At 43.8% G+C, this 20,552-nt stretch overlaps 1 protein-coding gene across 1 annotated transcript in view; it reads left to right on the top strand.

The window, feature by feature from the left end:
• The first annotated feature begins 1,805 nt into the window (after positions 1 to 1,805).
• The window catches only part of ecpas (Ecm29 proteasome adaptor and scaffold), a 101,406-nt gene continuing 82,659 nt past the window's right edge, over positions 1,806 to 20,552 (top strand). The window contains exons 1-4 of the mRNA XM_060916569.1: positions 1,806 to 1,864; positions 4,649 to 4,779; positions 14,015 to 14,131; positions 14,327 to 14,445. Coding sequence (XP_060772552.1) covers positions 1,843 to 1,864; positions 4,649 to 4,779; positions 14,015 to 14,131; positions 14,327 to 14,445 — 389 coding nt within the window. The 5' untranslated portion in view covers positions 1,806 to 1,842. The remainder of the gene's footprint in view (positions 1,865 to 4,648; positions 4,780 to 14,014; positions 14,132 to 14,326; positions 14,446 to 20,552) is intronic.

Genomic DNA, 20,552 nt, shown 5'->3' with positions numbered 1-20,552 from the left:
TTCTTTGAACTATAGCGTTTTAGCTGGCAACGGTGGATGGCACGGTGAATTGTATTCACAGATAATGTTCTCTGGAAATATTCCTGAGCCCATTTTGTGATTTCCAATACAGAAGCATGCCTGTATGTGATGCAGTGCCGTCTAAGGGCCCGAAGATCACGGGCACCCAGTATGGTTTTCCGGCCTTGACCCTTACGCACAGAGATTCTTCCAGATTCTCTGAATCTTTTGATGATATTATGCACTGTAGATGATGATATGTTCAAACTCTTTGCAATTTTACACTGTCGAACTCCTTTCTGATATTGCTCCACTATTTGTCGGTGCAGAATTAGGGGGATTGGTGATCCTCTTCCCATCTTTACTTCTGAGAGCCGCTGCCACTCCAAGATGCTCTTTTTATACCCAGTCATGTTAATGACCTATTGCCAATTGACCTAATGAGTTGCAATTTGGTCCTCCAGCTGTTCCTTTTTTGTACCTTTAACTTTTCCAGCCTCTTATTGCCCTGTCCCAACTTTTTTGAGATGTGTTGCTGTCATGAAATTTAAAAATGTCTCACTTTCAACATTTGATATGTTGTCTGTGTTCTATTGTGAATACAAAATCAGTTTTTGAGATTTATAAATTATTACATTCCGATTTTATTTACAATTTGTACTTTGTCCCAACTTTTTTGGAATCAGGGTTGTAGATAGATAGATAAAGAAAGATATAGAATGATCTCTCATTCTATGTCTTTCTTTATCTATCTATCTACAACCCTGATTCCCAAAAAGTTGGGACAAAGTACAAATTGTAAATAAAATCGGAGTTACAAAGTGAGAGAGACAGAGGGGACAAAGAAAGACAGAATTGGAATGAGAGGGGGCGTCGTGGCTTAGGTGGATAAGGCGCCATACCATAAATCCGGGGACCCGGGTTTGATTCCAGCCTGAGGTCATTTCCCGATCCCTCCCTGTCTCTCTCTCCTGCTCATTTCCTGTCTCTACACTGTCCTATTCAATAAAGGTGCAAAAAGCCCCCAAAAAATATTTAAAGGATAGATAGATAGAGAGGGGGACAAAGAAAGACAGAATGAGAGAGAGTTACAAAGTGAGAGAGACAGAGGGGACAAAGAAAGACAGAATTGGAATGAGAGACAGGATAGATAGATAGATAGATAGATAGATAGATAGAAAAGTGAGATAGAGAGACAGAGAGGGGACAAAAAGACATGAATGAGGGAGAGAGAGACAGAGAGAAGGGACAAAGAAAGACAGATGAATGAGGGAGAGAGACAGAGAGAGAGGGGACAAAGAAAGACAGAATTGGAATGAGACAGACAGGATAGATAGATAGATGGGGGAGTGGGTTCCAAAGTGAGAGAGACAGAGAGGGGACAAAGAAAGACAGAATTGGAATTAGATAGATAGAAGAGAGAGAGGACAAAGAAAGACAGAATGAGAAAGAGAGAGAGAGAGTTACAAAGTGAGAGAGACGGGGGACAAAGAAAGACAGAATTGGAATGAGGGACAAGATAGATAGAAAAGTGAGATAGAGAGACAGAGAGGGGGACAAAGAAAGATGAATGAGGGAGAGAGACAGAGAGAGAGGGGACAAAGAAAGACAGAATTGGAATGAGAAGGATAGAGAGAGATGGGGGAGTGGGTTCCAAAGTGAGAGAGACAGAGAGGGGACAAAGAAAGACAGAATTGGAATTAGATAGATGGGTACAAAAGTGAGAGAGAGAGAGCGGGACAAAGCAAGACAGATGGAATGAGAGAGACAGTTAGAGAAACACACACACAGAGAGAGAGTGTTGGGGGAGTGGCTCGCCAGCAGCAGTGACGTCATTTCAACATGGCTGCACAGGACGAGCTCAGTAAGTTTACCTCCCTTTTCGTCTTTATTTCCCCAAAATTTCGGCCATATTTAATATTTTTTCTCTCACTGCCTTTACATACAGATAAAAGCGCCCTGTATGTGTTATTAATGTGGATATTGTCCGACAGCTGAGTGTGTGTGCAGGGAGTGAGCCGCAGTTGAGTGCTTGCTGAAGGCCCAGTGCACAGTCATGCTCCAAACTGAAAGTCTCTCTCTCTCTCTCTCAGTTTTAAAGCGGTCGTATTTGTCTCTGTGCACGGAACGCGTTAGTTATTACTGTCTCCTGTGTGCGCACTGCTTAATGTCATTCGGAAGCGCTGTGTGGAAGAAGTGAGCGCTGCGGCCTGAATGAAGCGGAGTGTGAGCGCTGGCTGAAGTTTGCTAGCTCGCTAACAGCTGAACTAGCACAGCAGCTCCTCACGCCGCTTTCATTTACCTGCTGAGATTAGTGTGGGGCTTATATTGTGAGGAGATTAACTGTTTAAGCTCTGGCTACAATTAGACGAGAATAATTTGGCAGTTTATTTGCATATTAATGTATTATTATTCAGTTTGTTATACAGATAACTGCAGTCTGGTCTAATGCAGTTTATTCTAGTAGTCGGCGTGACGTCACGAACACATGACAACAGGCGCCATATTTGACTAGGTGAAAACATGTTTTACCCAACTTTTGGCCCTTTTCCACTACCCTTTTTCAGCTCACTTCAGCCCAACACGGCTTGCGGTTCGACTACCTCAGAGCAGCACGACTCAGTTCGCTTCAGCCCGACTCAGCACCCAAAACTCTCACCGTTTTGGAGTGGGGCTGAAGCGAGACAAAACCGAGCCGAGTGGGGCTGGGGGCGTGAGCAGACACTCCCCTGTGCACCGATTGGTGAGGAGGAGTGTCCTCACATGCCCACACACGCCCCGCGAGCACGCTGGGATCTGTAAACACCGTAAACCCAGAAGAAGAAGATGATCAGAAAACTAGAAGATGGAAGACCAACCCAAGCGAGGAAAGGCCAGCCAGTGGTCCATCGTGGAGACACAGACGTTTCTGTGTGTTGTGGCTGAGGAGCACATTCAGAAAAATCCTGAAGCCTTAAGGCCAATTTATGCTGACAACGCAGTCCTCGCAGATGGTGTCGCAGATGGCGTCTGCGTAGCCCCCCCCTTCGCAGACGCTCTGCGCGCACCTCCCAAAAATTATGACCACCGCAGAAGCCTCGCAGACAGCGCTCTGATTGGTCCACTCTACATCCGCTGTACACACACTTCCACTTCCCTACTTTCCCGGTTTGGTTTGTTTTCACGACCGCCATTTTTAAAAACACGAGCGAAGATGGAGCAGCACGAAGAGCGGTTGATCGAGGAAGTGAGGAAGTACGTACATCTATACGACTCCAGTTCTAGTCATTATAAGTAACCGGAGGATAAACACTCCACTAACCACACCCACCAACTACTCCTAGCGACTTCGGCCCCCTTGCGTCGTGGCGGTGAATAACATCGCGCACGTCTATTACTCCCCGCTCAACGATAAATTACAACTGTCTGCGAAAAGCTATCTGCGAAAGCCTTGTCGCAAGAGCATGCAGAGGCCCTTATGCACCTCGCCTCATCTATACACTCTTGCCAGTATCTGTTGGCGTTGTCGGTGACAACAAGCCACAGCATCAAGACCAGCAACACTAACGACTCCATGTCCTCCATGTTTATTGTTTACTATCCGGGTCGTGAGACTACCGCTTAAAAGGTCACTGATGTCACTGTTTGCGCCGCCTAACGACATCACGTGACGTCCACCCACTTTCGCTAACTCCACCCAATGTGTCCACCCACTTCCAGCCAGCACGGTTCAGCGCGGTTGTAGTCGAAATGCAGCCCCACTCAGCTCGACTCAGCCCAACTCAGCCGCGTTGGTAGTGGAAAAGCCCCACTAGTTAGTGTTCAGTGTTTTAGTAAGATTTTGATAGTTTTAGCTTAATATACTCGTAGAATGTCCTACCAGTATCAAGATAGTTTAGCTGCTGAGGATCTAGCTCGTTATAAATTGAAAATCAGTGTTGTTGGACTGGAGTTATGTCCGTACAAGCAAGGGTGGGACAGGTGTCAAAACAATGGTGACTTATGGGTTTTTGCAGACAGATTTATATTATGAAGCGTCAGCAAGTTTTCAAAACGTTTATTGTGGCAAATTCACCTATTACTGCTCATTTGTCGGCAATTAACTCGTACAATAACAGAGCTGTTACTATCACTGAAAACTCGTGTCTATTAATTCTTTTCTTCACTTACCATTGATGAAATGACGACTGCATACATATGTATAGTTAGATTTGGGTTCCCATAACTTTCCATAGTTAACAGATCCATCAGCTCTCACTTCACACCTATTTACAGCCCTCAACCATTATTCTGTCCTTTTACCCGATAATGGTATCATATGAAACTTTAAACCTTCGTTTTTTATTGAATTGGCTGCCTGCTACACAACAGCCTTTAGGCATGCTAATAGCATAAAAAACCTCTCAAATTTGAACTAAATTGCTACAAATACACAAACAGGCTTCTCCCTCCCTTTCACCTAAACCGATATGGCGGCTGGGTTGTCATGGAAGTCACATGACCAGTGACCCAGATGTCCGACTTCGAGAATATTATAACTATGGCACTTCTTCTTTCTTAATCAGATCAGTTCTGTTCAGTGGAGCTTCCCTGGCGTTACTGTATATCTAATTTCTCGGCTTTGTTTTCTCTCTCTCTCTCTCTCTCCTCTTCCTCTCCCTGGCTTTAGATCAGCTGGAGCGTGTGTTCCTGCGGCTGGGCCATGCTGACACGGACGAACAGTTGCAAGATGTCATATCAAAGTTTCTGCCACCTGTTCTCCTCAAACTGTCCAGTGCTCAAGAGGGTGTTCGCAAAAAAGTGAGTACATTCAAGCAGAGTGAAATTCCTCCTCTACATTTAAGCCATCTGAAGCAGTGAACACATACATGCACACACACATGTCGTCTGCTGGGGCAGCGTCTTGAAGGTGAAGGACACTAACGGACTCGATAAGATCATCAGGAAGGCCAGCCATGTTGTAGGCATGCATACATGTCAACCCCTACAGGTTTCCCGTATTCCTTACGGATTTTGGCATTTTAAAAATGGTACGGGCGTAGTGGTATTCAACTATGGATTCTTCTACAGTTTCACCTTAAAATTTTGATTTATTACCATCAAAAAAATCGTCATGAAATACGAAAATGCACGGGAGCCGCCGTTTTCTACATTTAGAATTACTCAACCGGTACTTCCGCTAGTACCAACAAGCCATTCCGAATGTCTGAGCATGCGCAATTGTGATTTTCCTGCACACCGAGCGGGAAATAACAGCACATGTAGCGTAACAATAGACAGGTCAAGATGTCGGCACCACCGAAGAAAAAACTCAAAACATCTAAAACTGGAGGTCGCTTTCTTCCCGAATGGACAGAAACAGTCAATGGAATAATTATCGCTTCCAAAATGGGTGCCGAGTATGTCAACTGCACAATTTGTTGTAGAGACGTGAAAGTGTTTGCCTCTGGAATTTACGACGTGAGGGAACACATGAAATCTCAAATGCATGTGAACAGTACATATGGATGTACAGAAATAAATAGGGGTGGGTATTGGCAAAGAAGTCACGATTCAATTCGAATCACGATTCGCATGCTACGATGCGATACTATCACGATGCATCACGATTCTTGAATTATTGCGATGCATTGCGATATATTCAATGTACTTCAGTGAAAATGTAAAAAAAAAAAACAGAGCATAATTACCAGTGGCTGTGTACGATCTGGATAGTGTCTCCAACTGATGCATAACTCAGAGCAACTCAGTTCATAACTGAATTTATTGAAACGACTTTGGAGGTAGTTGCCATTAAAGCAAATATCACTGTTTCCATACTTAACAAGTGGACACACTAATGACAAAAAGTGCAGAGGATTTATAAAACTAAAAATAATAAAAGAAAACTAATAGCAGCAGTTTTCAGTTTCTTTGCAGCACCTGCAGTATGGGAGGACAAGGCAATAATAAATATCAAAATATATATACTATATTACTCTGTACATTAAATTATCATCATATTATTATTTGTTACATTACTTTACATTATATTTAAATGCCTTATGCATTTATAGTTTGTGGAGCATCTTCAAATTAGGAAACAATACACTCACTTAGCATATTTCTTTTAGCATGTTGTAGTACCGCAGCAGTTATGTCAGACTCGGCGAGTGTGCAGATGTCCTTCTCAGATTTATGTATTTCTGCAGACAGGAGTGCAGCGTGGATGGCAGGCTGTTGCTCTAAAAAGCGCTCAAGCATGTCGTGCACGCTCTTCCAGCGAGATTTGTAAACAGAGTCGCAGTCGCATATGATGTCTATGCAGAATGTCTAGGTCGCAGTAGCCCGCCGCCGGAAATGCCACTGGCATGAAGGCAGCGGGCGTCAAAAACTCCACGGCGACATCTACAGGACTGGAAGTTGTATTCTACTCGTTTTTGGCTGATGTTCGCCAACCATTCATACAATTTTATTTATTCATTTTTTAAAATTAATAATCGATATTTGGCGTCAAGAATCGATGCAGTATATTGTGAAAGTTAGTATCGCGATGCATTGTCATGACGATTATTTTGCACACCCCTAGAAATAAACCAGTGCATATATTAGGTAAGATCTGATACATTTTTTTTATGCTGCATGAAATATTACTATGGATTTGGTATGGAAATTATGGATTTCTTTACCAGGGAGTACAGGTGAGAGCTGTGAGGGGTTTGACATGTATGGGCATGGAACTGGACTCTCTGACAGCGGTGTTGGAGAAGAGGACACTGTCCAAAATAAAAACAATCTTAAGCCCTATTCGCACGGGATTAGTATTACCTGTGAACCTATAGTAATTTGTAAATTCCCACCCAACCTCTGTGTTAAATCCCTTGCATTCGCACGGGATAAGCAAAGTCCGTAATTTACTCAATTTACAGACATCACGACCGGATATGTTGTAACATCCTGTACTTCAGAAACACCCATTCAGTCATGTCCCACCCTCCCGCCCCAGTTAAAGACAGCTGACAAATCAGAAACACCCATTCAGTCATGTCCCGCCCTCCCGCCCCAGTTAAAGACAGCTGACAAATCAGAAACACCCATTCAGTCATGTCCCGCCCTCCCGCCCCAGTTAAAGACAGCTGACAAATCAGAAACACCCATTCAGTCATGTCCCGCCCTCCCGCCCCAGTTAAAGACAGCTGACAAATCAGAAACACCCATTCAGTCATGTCCCGCCCTCCCGCCCCAGTTAAAGACAGCTGACAAATCAGAAACGCCCATTCAGTCATGTCCCGCCCTCCCGCTGCCACTCGGCGAAAGAAAAAAAGTGTAGACACAGGCTTTTTAGCTTACAAATTACTATTCTGTTTTTTTTTTTTTAATTATTATTAGAAGGCACATGGAGTTTAGTCCTGCCTTGGCCAGTGCATTCTGAAAGTATGTTTTGGTCTGTAGCCAACAATGCATGTTATTGCAGATCATATCTCTCCACACAAACTAAAGGCGCAGATGCCGACTTTTTCACGGCTTCTTCATGGACTGTAACAGCATTTGCTTATGTAGTAATTTTAATATGGAATTTACTCTGATGAAATTATTCAGACACTCCAACGCCCCCCCCCCCCCCCCCCCAAAAAAAAAAAAAAAAAAAAATCGGATCTGTACGAGCCGTGAAAAAGGCGCGCCGTTTGCATCCCTGTTTAAACTCATAGGTTAATCGACTTTAATCGGTTAATGAGGCTCGGTGGTCGGTCAAGATTTTTTTTAGTTTTCGCCATCCCTAGTCCCAGCGCTCGAAACTAACGGTGTCCCGGCGTCCCGGGGACCATAAAAGATGTCATCGGGACACAAAATCATCATATCTGGGACAATCCCGGGACAATGGAAAAAAGTAGATCTCGAAAAAAAGTTCTACATTAATATTATTTACAAAGCCGTAACACATACGTAGACATTCACCTAATTTGTCAATTTTAATTTTAAAACGCTAACAGCGAAAAATACATAGTAGCTACACTTTCGATGCACCTGCATCCGTAGGCTACAGAGCAGCGCATTCTGTTCTAGAATCTTCGGCCGGAGTCCGCATTATATGGACTCGGAATGGAATTGCTAGCGCACACGCTGCGCCGACTCTTGCCAGAACAAAAATGCTGAAGTGGTTGAAGCGGACCGACCGCGGGGAAGAAACTGAAAGCCCAGACATAACGTCTCCGGGACCTTCAGGATCCAAAGCGTCATCGCCTGGTCTGCAGGCAACGCTAGCAACTGAATGAACTTAATGAACACTGTTAGACACGTTATAAAATACAACAGGAATGATGTGGATGATATTGACGGAAGATACCGTTCAACAGAATAAGTGAGTTTTCTTGGTGTCTTTCTAGTTCAGAAAGTTTAGTCAGTCAGCAGCACAACTAGGCTCGGACCTGCACTATGCTGATGTTGCTAACATTTGCACCCACGTTTCAGCAGCGAAAGTTCATAAAAATGGATAACGGTAATGGTGAAAATTATAAGTTGGCCTTATAAGTGCCAACAGATATTCAAGGTATAAGTAGATGAAATGAACATAAAAGGGGTCTTATTTTCCACTAAAGTGTACTGCAGATGTAGGGAGTTGAAACATTTTCTGAATGAGCTAGTCGGCCCCTTTAAATAAACGGGTATCTATTCATACAGTGAGATCGCCAAAGTTTAATAAACTGAAAATGCAATAACTGTAATTTTGAAGTAGATGATGTATAGGACGTGTCGCTTGTGTCTTGTGACTTATTGTAAAAATGATATAAAGGGTTCAAAATCGCATAGTTACAAATATAATAGTAACTTCATATGATAATATTAACCACTGGTTATTTCAGAGAGGAAAAAAATGGGGACACTGTTGCTTCCATTCGGGACAATACAACACAGAATTCGGGACCACTGGGGGACACAAAGAAAAAAAGTTAATTTTGAGCCCTGCCTAGTCCATGGAGGATATGGCCTGGCTATAGCTATGAAATATTAAAAATTTTCCTTACTGAAAGCAGCCACACAAGTCATCCAGGTCAAAAATCTCCGAGCTCTCCTCTTGGATTTCTTGCTGTTTTTGGGAAGCGGATTCCATGTAGTGTGGTATGGACCACGACTACCACTTGCCCCTAAAACAGTACTCATGAAAATTTCAACCGTAGCCTCCGTTAGCCTACTCGCAGCAACCGGAAAAGATATAAAACGCGCGCAATTACAATAACAAACACGGACATGCGTATTCGCACGGGATTAGTATTGTCACTGGACGTCTGTGTTTGACAAAATATATTAGGTAATTTGCGGCGGAATTATTACTTTACAAATTACAGACATGGCGCATTCGCACGGGACTAACATCTCCGACATTCTCTGCAATTATTACAAATCGCCAGAGGTTCACAGGTAATACTAATCCCGTGCGAATAGGGCTTTAGACTGTCCTTCCCACCCTTTACACGAGGAGCTGATCAGCCACAGGCACACGTTCAGTAAATTCTTCCACGCTGCACAACTGAGACACGCGGGAAATCATTCCTACCTGCTGCAGTCAAGCTGTACAATGCCACTGTATAACTGTGGTACACTGGCTTACCATGTATACTGTATCCTTAACTCAGGTGCAATATATGTATAAAGGAATCATTGTATGTATATAAAATCACTTCATTTTGCTTTTACTTAAGGTTTTGAACTTATTCTTTTTTCAGACAATTTTATCTTCTATTTTTAGACGTGTTTACTACTACTTTGATTCAGGAGCTTGGTAGCAAATTTGAATTTCCCTCCGGGGGTTAATAAAGTGATTCTGATGCATACCCAGAGCAGCGGGCAGCGATGCTACAGCACCCGGGGAGCAGTTGGGGGTTCGGTGCCTTGCTCAAGGGCACTTCAGCCATGATGCAGAGCGAGGAGAAAGTGCTGTTCATTCACTCAACTCCCTTCACGTTTTTCCTGCTGGTCCCAGGAACCGAACCAGCAACCCTTTGGGCCCAAGAGTGCTTCTTTAACCTTCAGGCCATGGCTGCCCCCCAAATTCAGTTCACACTGAGGGTATTTTCACGCAATAAACCCAAGCCTGGTTGTGCTGACCCTCGAACGTGAAATTGTTTTTTTTTTTTTTTTAAATCTCTTGCTGCAGCAATATGAGACACACCTTAAAAAAAAAAAAAAAACAGTGGTGAGGCCAAACATGAATAAAATTCTCCAAAGGGCAAATGATGTGAAGAAGCGGTTACTTTTACTATCTAGACGAACATTGACTAGGGTGGAGCCATCTTGTTGATTGACGTGGGAAAAGACGGTTTCTTTCCCACTGGGATTTTCTTCTTTACAATGTTGGAAGCTCAGTATCTTTTGTGTGAAAACAAACAATCTACAGTTGACTAGTGAACAGAAAAAAAAACCCCGTGTGTAACTGTTGATGTGGTTGAGTTTTCTGTAAAAATTTGTGGAAGGAGCCCCTTTTCCACCAAAGCAGTTCCAGGGCTGGTTCGGGGCCAGTGCTTAGTTTGGAACCGGGTTTTCTGTTTCCACTGACAAAGAACTGGCTCTCGGGCCAGAAAAACCGGTTCCAGGCTAGCACCAACTCTCTGCTGGGCCAGAGGAAAGAACCGCTTACGTCAGCGGGGGGGGCGGAGTTGTTAAGACCAACAACAATAACAAGACCACGAAAGATCGCCATTTTTAAGCGACAAGAAGCAGCAGCTGTACAAACGCGAAGTCATTTATTATTGTTGTTGCTGCTGTGGCTTCTTCCGTGTTGTTTTTGCTTCGATATTCGCGCCAAGGTTTACGCAAACGTAGCGACGTAACTGATGTATACAGCGACGTAATGACGTGGCTTCCCTTAGCACCGCGAGCTATGGAAAAGCAAACTGGTTCTCGGCTGACTCGCAAGTTGAACGAGTTGTGAACCAGCACCAGCACCGGCCCCGAACCCGCCCTGGAACTGATTTGGTAGAAAAGGGGTATCTGAGGTAATATTCATAGCTGCTGTACATTAAAGCTAAACTGCCTTTCAGATTTTTCAAGTGTAGGTCATAAAAAGTATGTTCCCGACACACAATTATTTTTTTGTTTAGTCGACCGAAAGCTACTGAATTCCAATTTTATTAGTTTTTCTTTTTAAATAGAACAGTTAATGAATTTAGGGCCACATGGCTTGAAATTCTCCGCTATTTTTTTCCCTGCTTCACCATGACGCGATTCAAGATACTACGTCATGCATGACATGGTGGGCTTTCCCCGTTCGCGCAAGGCATTGTGGGATACAAATTTGAAGCAGGAGAGAAAAATGGAGGACGCGAATGAAACGTGAAAGAGCGACTACGGTAACAGAAAGCGAGAAGAAAAGACATTGTGTTTTATATACGAAGGAAAGGAAACGCAGGACCAAGTAATAAATATCGGCGGTCAGCGAGCACCTCGGTGTGATCAGCTATTCGTTTAGCGACAGAATGATGGAACTGTCAGTGCACGCTCAAAGGTAAACCTGTGCATGCGTGCACACACACACACACACACACACACGGACTTCCTCTGTCTGCTTGACTGGGCAAAGCGAGCGATTTCATACACATTTTTTGTTTTAATCCCCTCAAAGTAAATAACTTCCCGAATGATGACCGAATTTCAGAGGGAACTAAATTTCACCGATTTTATGAAATCGAAAGGAAGTCTAGCTTTAAAGGAACAGTCCACCGTACTTCCATAATGAAATATGCTCTTATCTGAATTGAGACGAGCTGCTCCGTACCTCTCCGAGCTTTGCGCGACCTCCCAGTCAGTCAGACGCAGTCAGATGCGCTGTCACGCCTGTTAGCAATGTAGCTAGGCTCAGTATGGCCAATGGTATTTTTTGGGGCTGTAGTTAGATGCGACCAAACTCTTCCGCGTTTTTCCTGTTTACATAGGTTTATATGACCAGTGATATGAAACAAGTTCAGTTACACAAATTGAAACGTAGTGATTTTCTATGCTATGGAAAGTCCGCACTATAACGACAGGCGTACTAACACCTTCTGCGCGCTTCGGCAGCGCATTGATGCCTTCACTCCTCTTCGGGCACGGCCAGGTGGGCGAATGCCCTGGTCCGTCCGCCCTGTCTAAAAAAATGGCACAACTCGAGCCCCATGGTAAAACTGGGACTTTGTCATTTTTCCGCATGAGGCCCATGGTAAAACCACACTTCCAGGAGGGGCTGCCGTCTGCCTCCCAAGCCGGCCGAGAGCACTCCTCGTCAGGCACGGCCAGGTGGGCGACTGCCCTGGTCCGTCCGCCCTGTCTAAAAAATAATGGTACAACTCCGAGTGAAGGTATCAATGCGCTGTCGAAGCGCGCAGAAGGTGTTAGTACGCCTGTCATTATAGTGCAGACTTTCCATAGCATAGAAAATCGCCACGTTTCAATTTGTGTAACTGAACTTGTTTCATGTCACTGCTCATATAAACCTATGTAAACAGGAAAAACGCGGAAGAGTTTGGTCGCATCTAACTACAGCCCCAAAAAATACCATTGGCCATGCTGAGCCTAGCTACATTGCTAACAGGAGTGACAGCGCATCTGACTGCGTCTGACTGACTGGGAGGTCGCGTAAAGCTCGGAGAAGTTCGGAGCAGCTCGTCTCAACTCAGATAAGAGCATATTTCATTATGGAAGTACGGTGGACTGTTCCTATTTAAATGTCCATTAATGTTACAGGATTTCTTGACTGTCTCTACAGTTGTAGGAATGTTAGGCTCTGTATATTATGGCGCTATCACTGCCTCCATGAACCCGGCTATACGGCCTCTTAAATTTGGCTTGGCAATTTCGTTCAGTACCTGAGTATTAATGTTGAAAGAATCCTCAGTGAAATGGTCCGAACACAGTTTGTGGGAAACAGTAGGTGCAAAGTTTTTTCTACGGCAGTAGTGAGCCCACACTTTCCTCAGCTTCGGGTCCTTGGGGAATGCAAAAAAACTTACTCCAGGGCATTTCCCATTGGAATTATTGCAACCATAAGCAGCACAATACGCCATGATGTTCAATGTACGTTAAAGACTATAAAAACAATTTTCTTGTCATTCACTTCTCCATTCATCTACCCGCTTGTGCTGTGCCCGAACGTTTTTGTGACGTATGATCACGTGACAGCGGCTCTTCCGGTTGTAAAACATGCATATCGGAGCTCGAGCAGAAATGCCATATAATCATCACGAATATAACAATTTTGCTGAATTTAATAGATGATTTTGTATTTGTTGATGCAATTAATTCATATTTTTAATGGAAAGAAACTGATATAGCATGCATTTATGTTTCATGTCCCATATCCTTTAAGTGATGATAAGAACTCGCTTGTTTCATGGATGTTTCCACAACATAGGGGGGAAAAAATGCATTTTAGCAACTTGCTGTGGTGTAAGAGGAGTAAAACACTTCAGGATGTGCTTACAGGCTCTCAGCTTCTCCCTATGCAGCTTCACACCAAATTATTATTATTTTATATTAGTACTGTATGTCTTGTCGTATTTGATCCCTTTAGCCTCGGTCACAACCGGCCGTACGTGCTCCTACGGCCGGTCTACGTGCAAAAAACGCAAGAAACGCACGGAGGGCGCGCATGAAACGCACGGAGGGCGCGCGTGTGACGTGCTGATTTTCGAGCCGTAGACCGGCCGCAGAGGTTCTTTGTCATGTCAAACAAACTCTACGGGCGCTTACGGTTTTTTTCAGGTTGCAAGACAAACTTGCGGCCAACGCCGTCTTTCTCCATGAACAAAAAAAAACGCAGCGATTTGGGAAACGCCAAAAATCGCACGGCCAAAAAAATCGTACATCCGGTTGTGACCTAGGCTTTTCTTCTTGCATTCACAGCCGTGACCAAGTCTGTTGTCTGTCTAACCTGTAGTTAGATTGAGTTTGTATCGCCGTATTAGTTGTTACCATATTGACTCATGTATGCGCTGAGCAGGCTGACGTTCTTGATGTAATTTGCCTCTTCAAACGCATTACGGCTGGAAGTAATTTATGACCAGTGTCGTGATTATGCTCTGTCCAGGTTATGGAACTACTGGTTCACGTGAACAAAAGGATTAAGAGTCGTCCGAGGATCCAGCTGCCCGTCGAGACGCTACTCGTGCAGTACCAGGATCCAGCAGCAGTGTCTTTTGTTACAGTATGTAACCAAACACACACACACACACACACACACACACACATTCCACTTTCATTGTGATGCAATATTAAGATACATCTTTGAACCTAAATCACTTCCATGTCCGAGTACACGCCCGAACTACGTTTGTCATTTTGTTGCATGAGGCCCGTTTCACTTGCACGTTCGCTAAGAAGTTTACGTATGTGTTTGTAGAATTTTACCATCATCTACATAAAGATGGGTTACCCCAGACTGGACGTGAACAAACAGTGTGAGCTTGCACCCACGCTGCTCACAGCCATGGAGGGCAAACCAGAGCCTCAGCAGGACAGGTGAGTCTGAACATACGCAGGGATGAGAGTTTTCCGCTTTTTGGCGGATTTCCGCTTTTTCTGAGCAAAAATCGAGATTATGCCAAATCCGTTGATTATATATATATTTTTTTTCCATTGAGGGGGGTTGGGGTATGTTCCTTCGTGATACTCTAGCGTACGACGATGTTACATGTTTAGTTTCGCCATCTTTAGTCTCGCTAAGTTTCGTGGTAGAATACGTGTTATCTACAATGTAATTGGCCAAAACATCGCTGGCGAGAGCATGATAGCCAATCATAACAGTTCTTACAAGAGTGTCAAAGTCCTTCCCACGCCTTACAGTACCTGGTATTCCTAGGCAGTCTCCCACTCAAGTACAAACCAGGCCCAACCTGTATGTGGCACATCGGGCGGCGCCGATCTCCGTTTCCATAGCCCTCGGCCTCTCGCCTATTACATAGCTAGGGTTACAGTGGGGGGCTCGTCCTCTGGTAACCACGAGAGTTTAACTCCCCACTCACATCTGTATTGCAGCGTGCCTTGCCAGATGGCGGTAGGTACCATTTTTATGATGGTCTTTGGTATGACCCGACTGTGAATAGAACTCACGATCTCCCGATCGAGAGACGGACACGCTGCCACTAGTCGGTCTTACAAGAGTGTGGGGGGGAACAAAAGCCAATCATAACAGTTCTTACAAAAGTACCCGCATCGTTCTATTTTATCGAAACTTGCACATGTTCATCGCTGTGCTTCAAAAATGCGTTTCTCTTTCGTATCGGCTTTTTTACTCAAAATGCCAAATACAATTGACAAGCGAGACGAAGCGAAGGTACGTGAAATCGATGCTGGTATAAAAAACAGAGAGGACTGACAAGCTCTTGTCTTTGGCCAAAAAGCTGAAGAAGTCGTCGAAATGATTAAATGAAAATGAGAAGTGACTGTGAACTGTAAATAATTGTATAAAGTGTACATAGACATGATCCCATAAACTTAGCATTCGTTTGATTTAATGCATTGAACATGTATATGATGGTCAGTAAATCTGAATTAATGCTGACAGTTTTGGAAACTTAAATATTTCAGAAGACTTTTTGAAATCATATGCAACTAATGAGGACATCGGGTGACTGAACTTTTCTCCCTAAGAAATTTTATTTAATATATGAACATTTTGATAATTAATAAAACTTACGTTTGATGTGAATTTAGTTTATTTTTGTTGATCGTAAATTATAACCATACCCTTGAATGTAGAATGTGATTTTATTTTGAATTCAAACAATACTCTTATTGATTTGAAACATATTTTCATGTAAATATATAAAAAAGACAACAGATTTTTTTTTTTATCTACTACAGCTCAGATTGCAGGAAAAGTGGTTTGTAAGGCCTTATTTTTCAAAATTTTCCTGGGGGGTATCCCTCCCAGACCCCCGGCTTTGGGCGCCATCTTGTTTTCTGCTTTTTTTTTTTGGTGACCACCCACTCTCGTCCCTGATACGATGTCGAGGCGAGTCAAATCAATTAGTTTGCCTTAGTTTTAGTGCACGACAGCTGCTGTTAGGCTTAATGGGATATTTATGAGAAATATCAAACGGGCGCTGTATCCGCAGGACAGTGAGACATCAAGGTCACTGATTGATGCTCAATATGGTGGCTGTGCAGTGTTTCCATTACCATTATATTGGCGCTTGTCCCGTCTCTCCCCGAAAGTCTCCTCCCTACACACGCATTTTAAGGTCAGGGGGCGGGAGAAAACAGGCTACACCCTGTATTTCTGAATTTGAGCTTTTTCCGTCGTGATACAGGGTAACTTGGGCCTTTCTGCACACGCAAAGTGCTGTTTTCCCAGTGCTCTGTGTTTAAACCTGCTGCTGCTTTTTTAGCTACAAAGTTATGAATGAATAAAGAAATCTATGAAGGTGATATTTTTATTTTTTACCTTTATTGCAAAATGTCTACAGCATTAATCCCTCTTGATGTACATGACAGAAATAATTAGAATACATATGTTATTTACCAGCTGGGAGGTCCGTATCGTGAAGTACCATGACCGAGGTCTTGAAAGTGGCTGAGGTCAGTATTCAAGGCCGAGGTCACGGTATTTCACCATACGCACCGACCTTAAGCTGGTAAATAATATATATATATTTTTCTTTACCAAACTCTAACAGAAAACGAGAGCGCCCGAAAGCGAAAACCGAGCCGAGCCGCCATTTTGAATCCTCATTCATGGCTGTAATGCAAATGGCTTCCTCCTCGGTATACAAGTGCACTTCCATGGCAGGAAAAAAACTACATTTTGCCGCCTATGTAGTCCCCTATTTATACAAATAGGAGTCATTCAGGCTTCAGCCATGTTTTTGCTCTGCGTTAGCAACAGTTAGAGGTTTTTAGCTTTCTCCTGAAATGTTTTCTTTTATTTCTTCTTTCTCAGGGTAGTAAAACTCGCTTTCACTGTGAACACTGTCGTCATCGCTATCCATGCTGCAAAATTAATGCTATTCTCCTGAGAAATGCTGGCAAACATTTATAAGATTTTTGATAATCTTGTTAAAAAAAGATAAATGTTGACAAAAAATGCTACTGTTTGTTGTTGTGAATGAGCGAGTCGCCAGAGGTCCGTAACTGGATACGGACCCGCTCGCCAGCCAATCAGAGCGCAGGATTTGATGGAAACCAGACCACGAAAAAAATAAAATTAGTTAGTATGTAAAAGATGTGTCGGGGCCTGAGGAGAGCCTGGAGGAAAGGAGCCTGGGAATGAAAAGGCAAGTTACGCACTGTTGCCATCAAAGAGACGAACTTGTAGCAGACCTGCGACACAAAAGGCTTTTCAGTCACATCACAAGAATCGGCAGCGCAATGCACAGCATGCAGTCGGGTAAAAGAGCTTAGTTTAAACGAAAGGCCAATGTCTAATGCTGCTTTTCCACTACAAACGCGGCTGAGTTGGGCTGAGCCGTGCCGTGCTGAGTTGGGCTGAGTCGAGCTGAGCGGGGCTGTTGGAGTTGCATTTCGACTACAACCGCGCTGAACCGTGCTGGCTGGAAGTGGGTGGACGCATTGGGTGGAGTTAGCGAAAGTGGGTGGACGTCACGTGATGTCGTAAAGGCACAAACAGTGACATCAGTGACCTTTTAAGCGGTAGTCTCACAACCCGGATAGTAAACAATAAACATGGAGGACATGGAGTCGTTAGTGTTGCTGGTCTTGGTGCTGTGGCTTGTTGCCACCGACAACGCGGACAGATACTGGCAAGAGCGTATAGATGAGGCGAGGCGCATAAGGCTTCAGAAATTCTCGTAATTCTTCTTCTTCCGGGTTTACGGTGTTTACAGATCCCAGCGTGCTCGCGGGGCGTGTGTGGGCATGTGAGGTCACTCCTCCTCACCAATCAGTGCACAGGGGAGTGTCTCCTCACGCCCCTAGCCCCACTCGGCTCGGTTTGGCTCGCTTCAGCCCCCCTCCAAAACCGTGCGAGTTTTGGGTGCTGAGCAGGGCTGAAGCGAGCTGAGTCGTGCTGCTCCGAGGTAGTCGAAACACGAGCCGTGTCGGGCTGAAGCGAGCTGAAGTGAGCTGAAAAAGGGTAGTGGAAAAGGGCCATATGACTGTCATCAACAAGAGGACCAAGCTCCAAATCACTGATTCCACCCACACTTACACAACTGTGTGGATTTAAGGTGCAAGCTGTATCTTAAATACACACAACTGTGTCCTGAATAGCTCTCTCTTATTCAGTCTTTTACCTGATTTAAATCATACGACACTAGGTATCAGAGAGATATTGCAGTTGAGGTTAGATAATGTGGGATATAGGGCTATTTTTATGCCTCCGCCACCGTAAGGTGCAGGAGGCATTATGTTTTCGGGTTGTCCGTGCGTCCGAAACCTCGTGAACGTGATATCTCGAAGGCAGATGAAAGGAATTTCACCAAACTTTCACCATTTGTGCATTTGGGGACACAGAGAAACTGATTTAGATTTTGAGATCAAAAGGTCTAAGGTCAAGGTTACTGTGAGGTCAAATGTCTGTCCGAAAACCTTGTGAACACTATCTCCAAGGCTACTACAAGTAATTTCACCAGGTCACGATTACTGTGAGGTCAAATGTCCATCCCCAAATCACAACTTAATAAGGTGTGTAGTCTACCGGGCGGAGGCATCCCCATTGACGGCGTTGGCGTCGAGTTCTATCTAGTTAGGTTTTTAAATGATACAGGAATGATGAGCAGAATTTACCACAATAGGGTGTGAAACGTTCTGGTTCACACTCCAGTCCAGAAGGTGGCAGTAATGCACCTAAAAGCTGTTTGCCAACCGCCATAAAACAATATGAAAAAAGAAGAAAGAAGCTTTACCTAATGTGGAAATCCCGCTTTGGTCATTGGTACGTGAGTCTCGCTCCTCCACGAAATCATGGCGTGCTGATCGCCATTGATGGAGAATTCATGCTCTGCGCAAGGCTCACGGCTAGTTCGACAAACCCGGGACAACATGGGAATGGTGCGGATTTCGTGTCAATTACGAGAACTGCACACTTATTCCGGTGTTTTTAAAGAAGAAAGTCAAGACATTGGGTTTTATGCAGCCAAGTTTATTTATGGGGATTGTTTTTTATTTTTGGCAGCATATTTTGGGCGCTTGACCTTAATTTGGGTGCCCACAACGTTATCCGTCGCAGGTTTCATGCAATTGAAAGGCCTGGCAGAACAGCTATCATGCTAACAGCTAGCATGCTAACAGTTAACATGTTAACTGTTAGCATGCTAGCTGTTAACATGATATTGAAAGGCCTGGCAGAACAGCTAGCATGTTAACAGTTAGCATGTTAACTGTTAGCATGCTAGCTGTTAACATGCTAGCTATTCTGCCAGGCCTTTCAGTTGCATGAAACCTGCGACGGATAACGTCGTGGGCACCGAAATTAACATGTTAACTGTTAGCGTGTTAACATGTGAAGGTTAATATGCTAACAGTTGGCATGATGTATTAAGTTAATGTGCCAACACTAACATAACGTGTTAACATGCTAACAGTTGAACTGTTAACAGCTAGCATGCGAACAGGTTAATGGCTAACATGTTAATTGTTAGCATGTTAACAGTCTACGGCTAATATGCTAACAGTTAGCATGTTAACATACTAATAGCTAGCACGTTAACATTTGGCATGCTCACATGCTAATGGCTAACATGTTAAGGTTAATATGCTAACAGCTAGCATGATATGTTAACATGCTACTAGTTAACAGCTAGCACGTTAACAGGTTAATGGTTAACATGTTCATTGTTAGCAATGCTAACATTCTAAGGTTAATATGCTAATAGCATGTTAACATTTAGCATGCGCGCGTGTTAATGGCTAACACGTTCACTGTTGACACGTTAACACGTTGAGATTAATATGTTAACAGGTAATATGCTAAAGAGCTAGCATGTTAACATGCTATGGCCAACATGCGAACTGTTAGCATACCTCCTTCGGACACAAGGAAAAATGCTATGGAACTTCATGTGTACAATTATACACATTATGTCTGAAGGGGATCCTGACATATTAATGCTAACATGCTAACATGTTAAGGCTAACATGCTAATAGTTAGCATGTTAACGTGTTAAAGTTGACATGCTAACAGCTTGCATGCTAACATGGTAAGGCTTATATGTTAACTGCTAGCATGCTAATATGCAAACATCTAACATGCTAGCAGCTAACATGCTAATGGATAATATGCGGGGGGGTGCACAAGTATTCCTAATAAAGTGGCCATTGAGTTGTTCTTTTGTTGTCAGTGTCTCAAATTAGCAAATCTTTGCCAAATGCGTCATCACCTATGGGGGAATGGCTCGTCAAGCCTTGAATAATTGGCAGCAATGTTGAGGAAAAAGGAATGGATGAAAGGCAAGCCAAAGACGAGTGCAGGTCAGAACCGATACCTTAGGTGGTGTTTACATTAGACCGTATCCGTCTCGTTTTCGTCGCGGATGCACTGTCCGTTCACATTAAAACGCCGGGAAACGACTCCACAGGCGGAACAACTTGAATCCGCCAGGGCCCACGTATTCAACCCAGTTCGTATCTGATCCGGTGCTGTGTAAACATTGAGGAACGAGGATAC

The sequence above is a fragment of the Neoarius graeffei genome, chromosome 3 (assembly GCF_027579695.1).
Source record: "Neoarius graeffei isolate fNeoGra1 chromosome 3, fNeoGra1.pri, whole genome shotgun sequence".
NCBI classification, from domain to species: Eukaryota; Metazoa; Chordata; class Actinopteri; order Siluriformes; family Ariidae; genus Neoarius; species Neoarius graeffei.
This window is presented reverse-complemented; position numbering and strand designations above follow the sequence as displayed.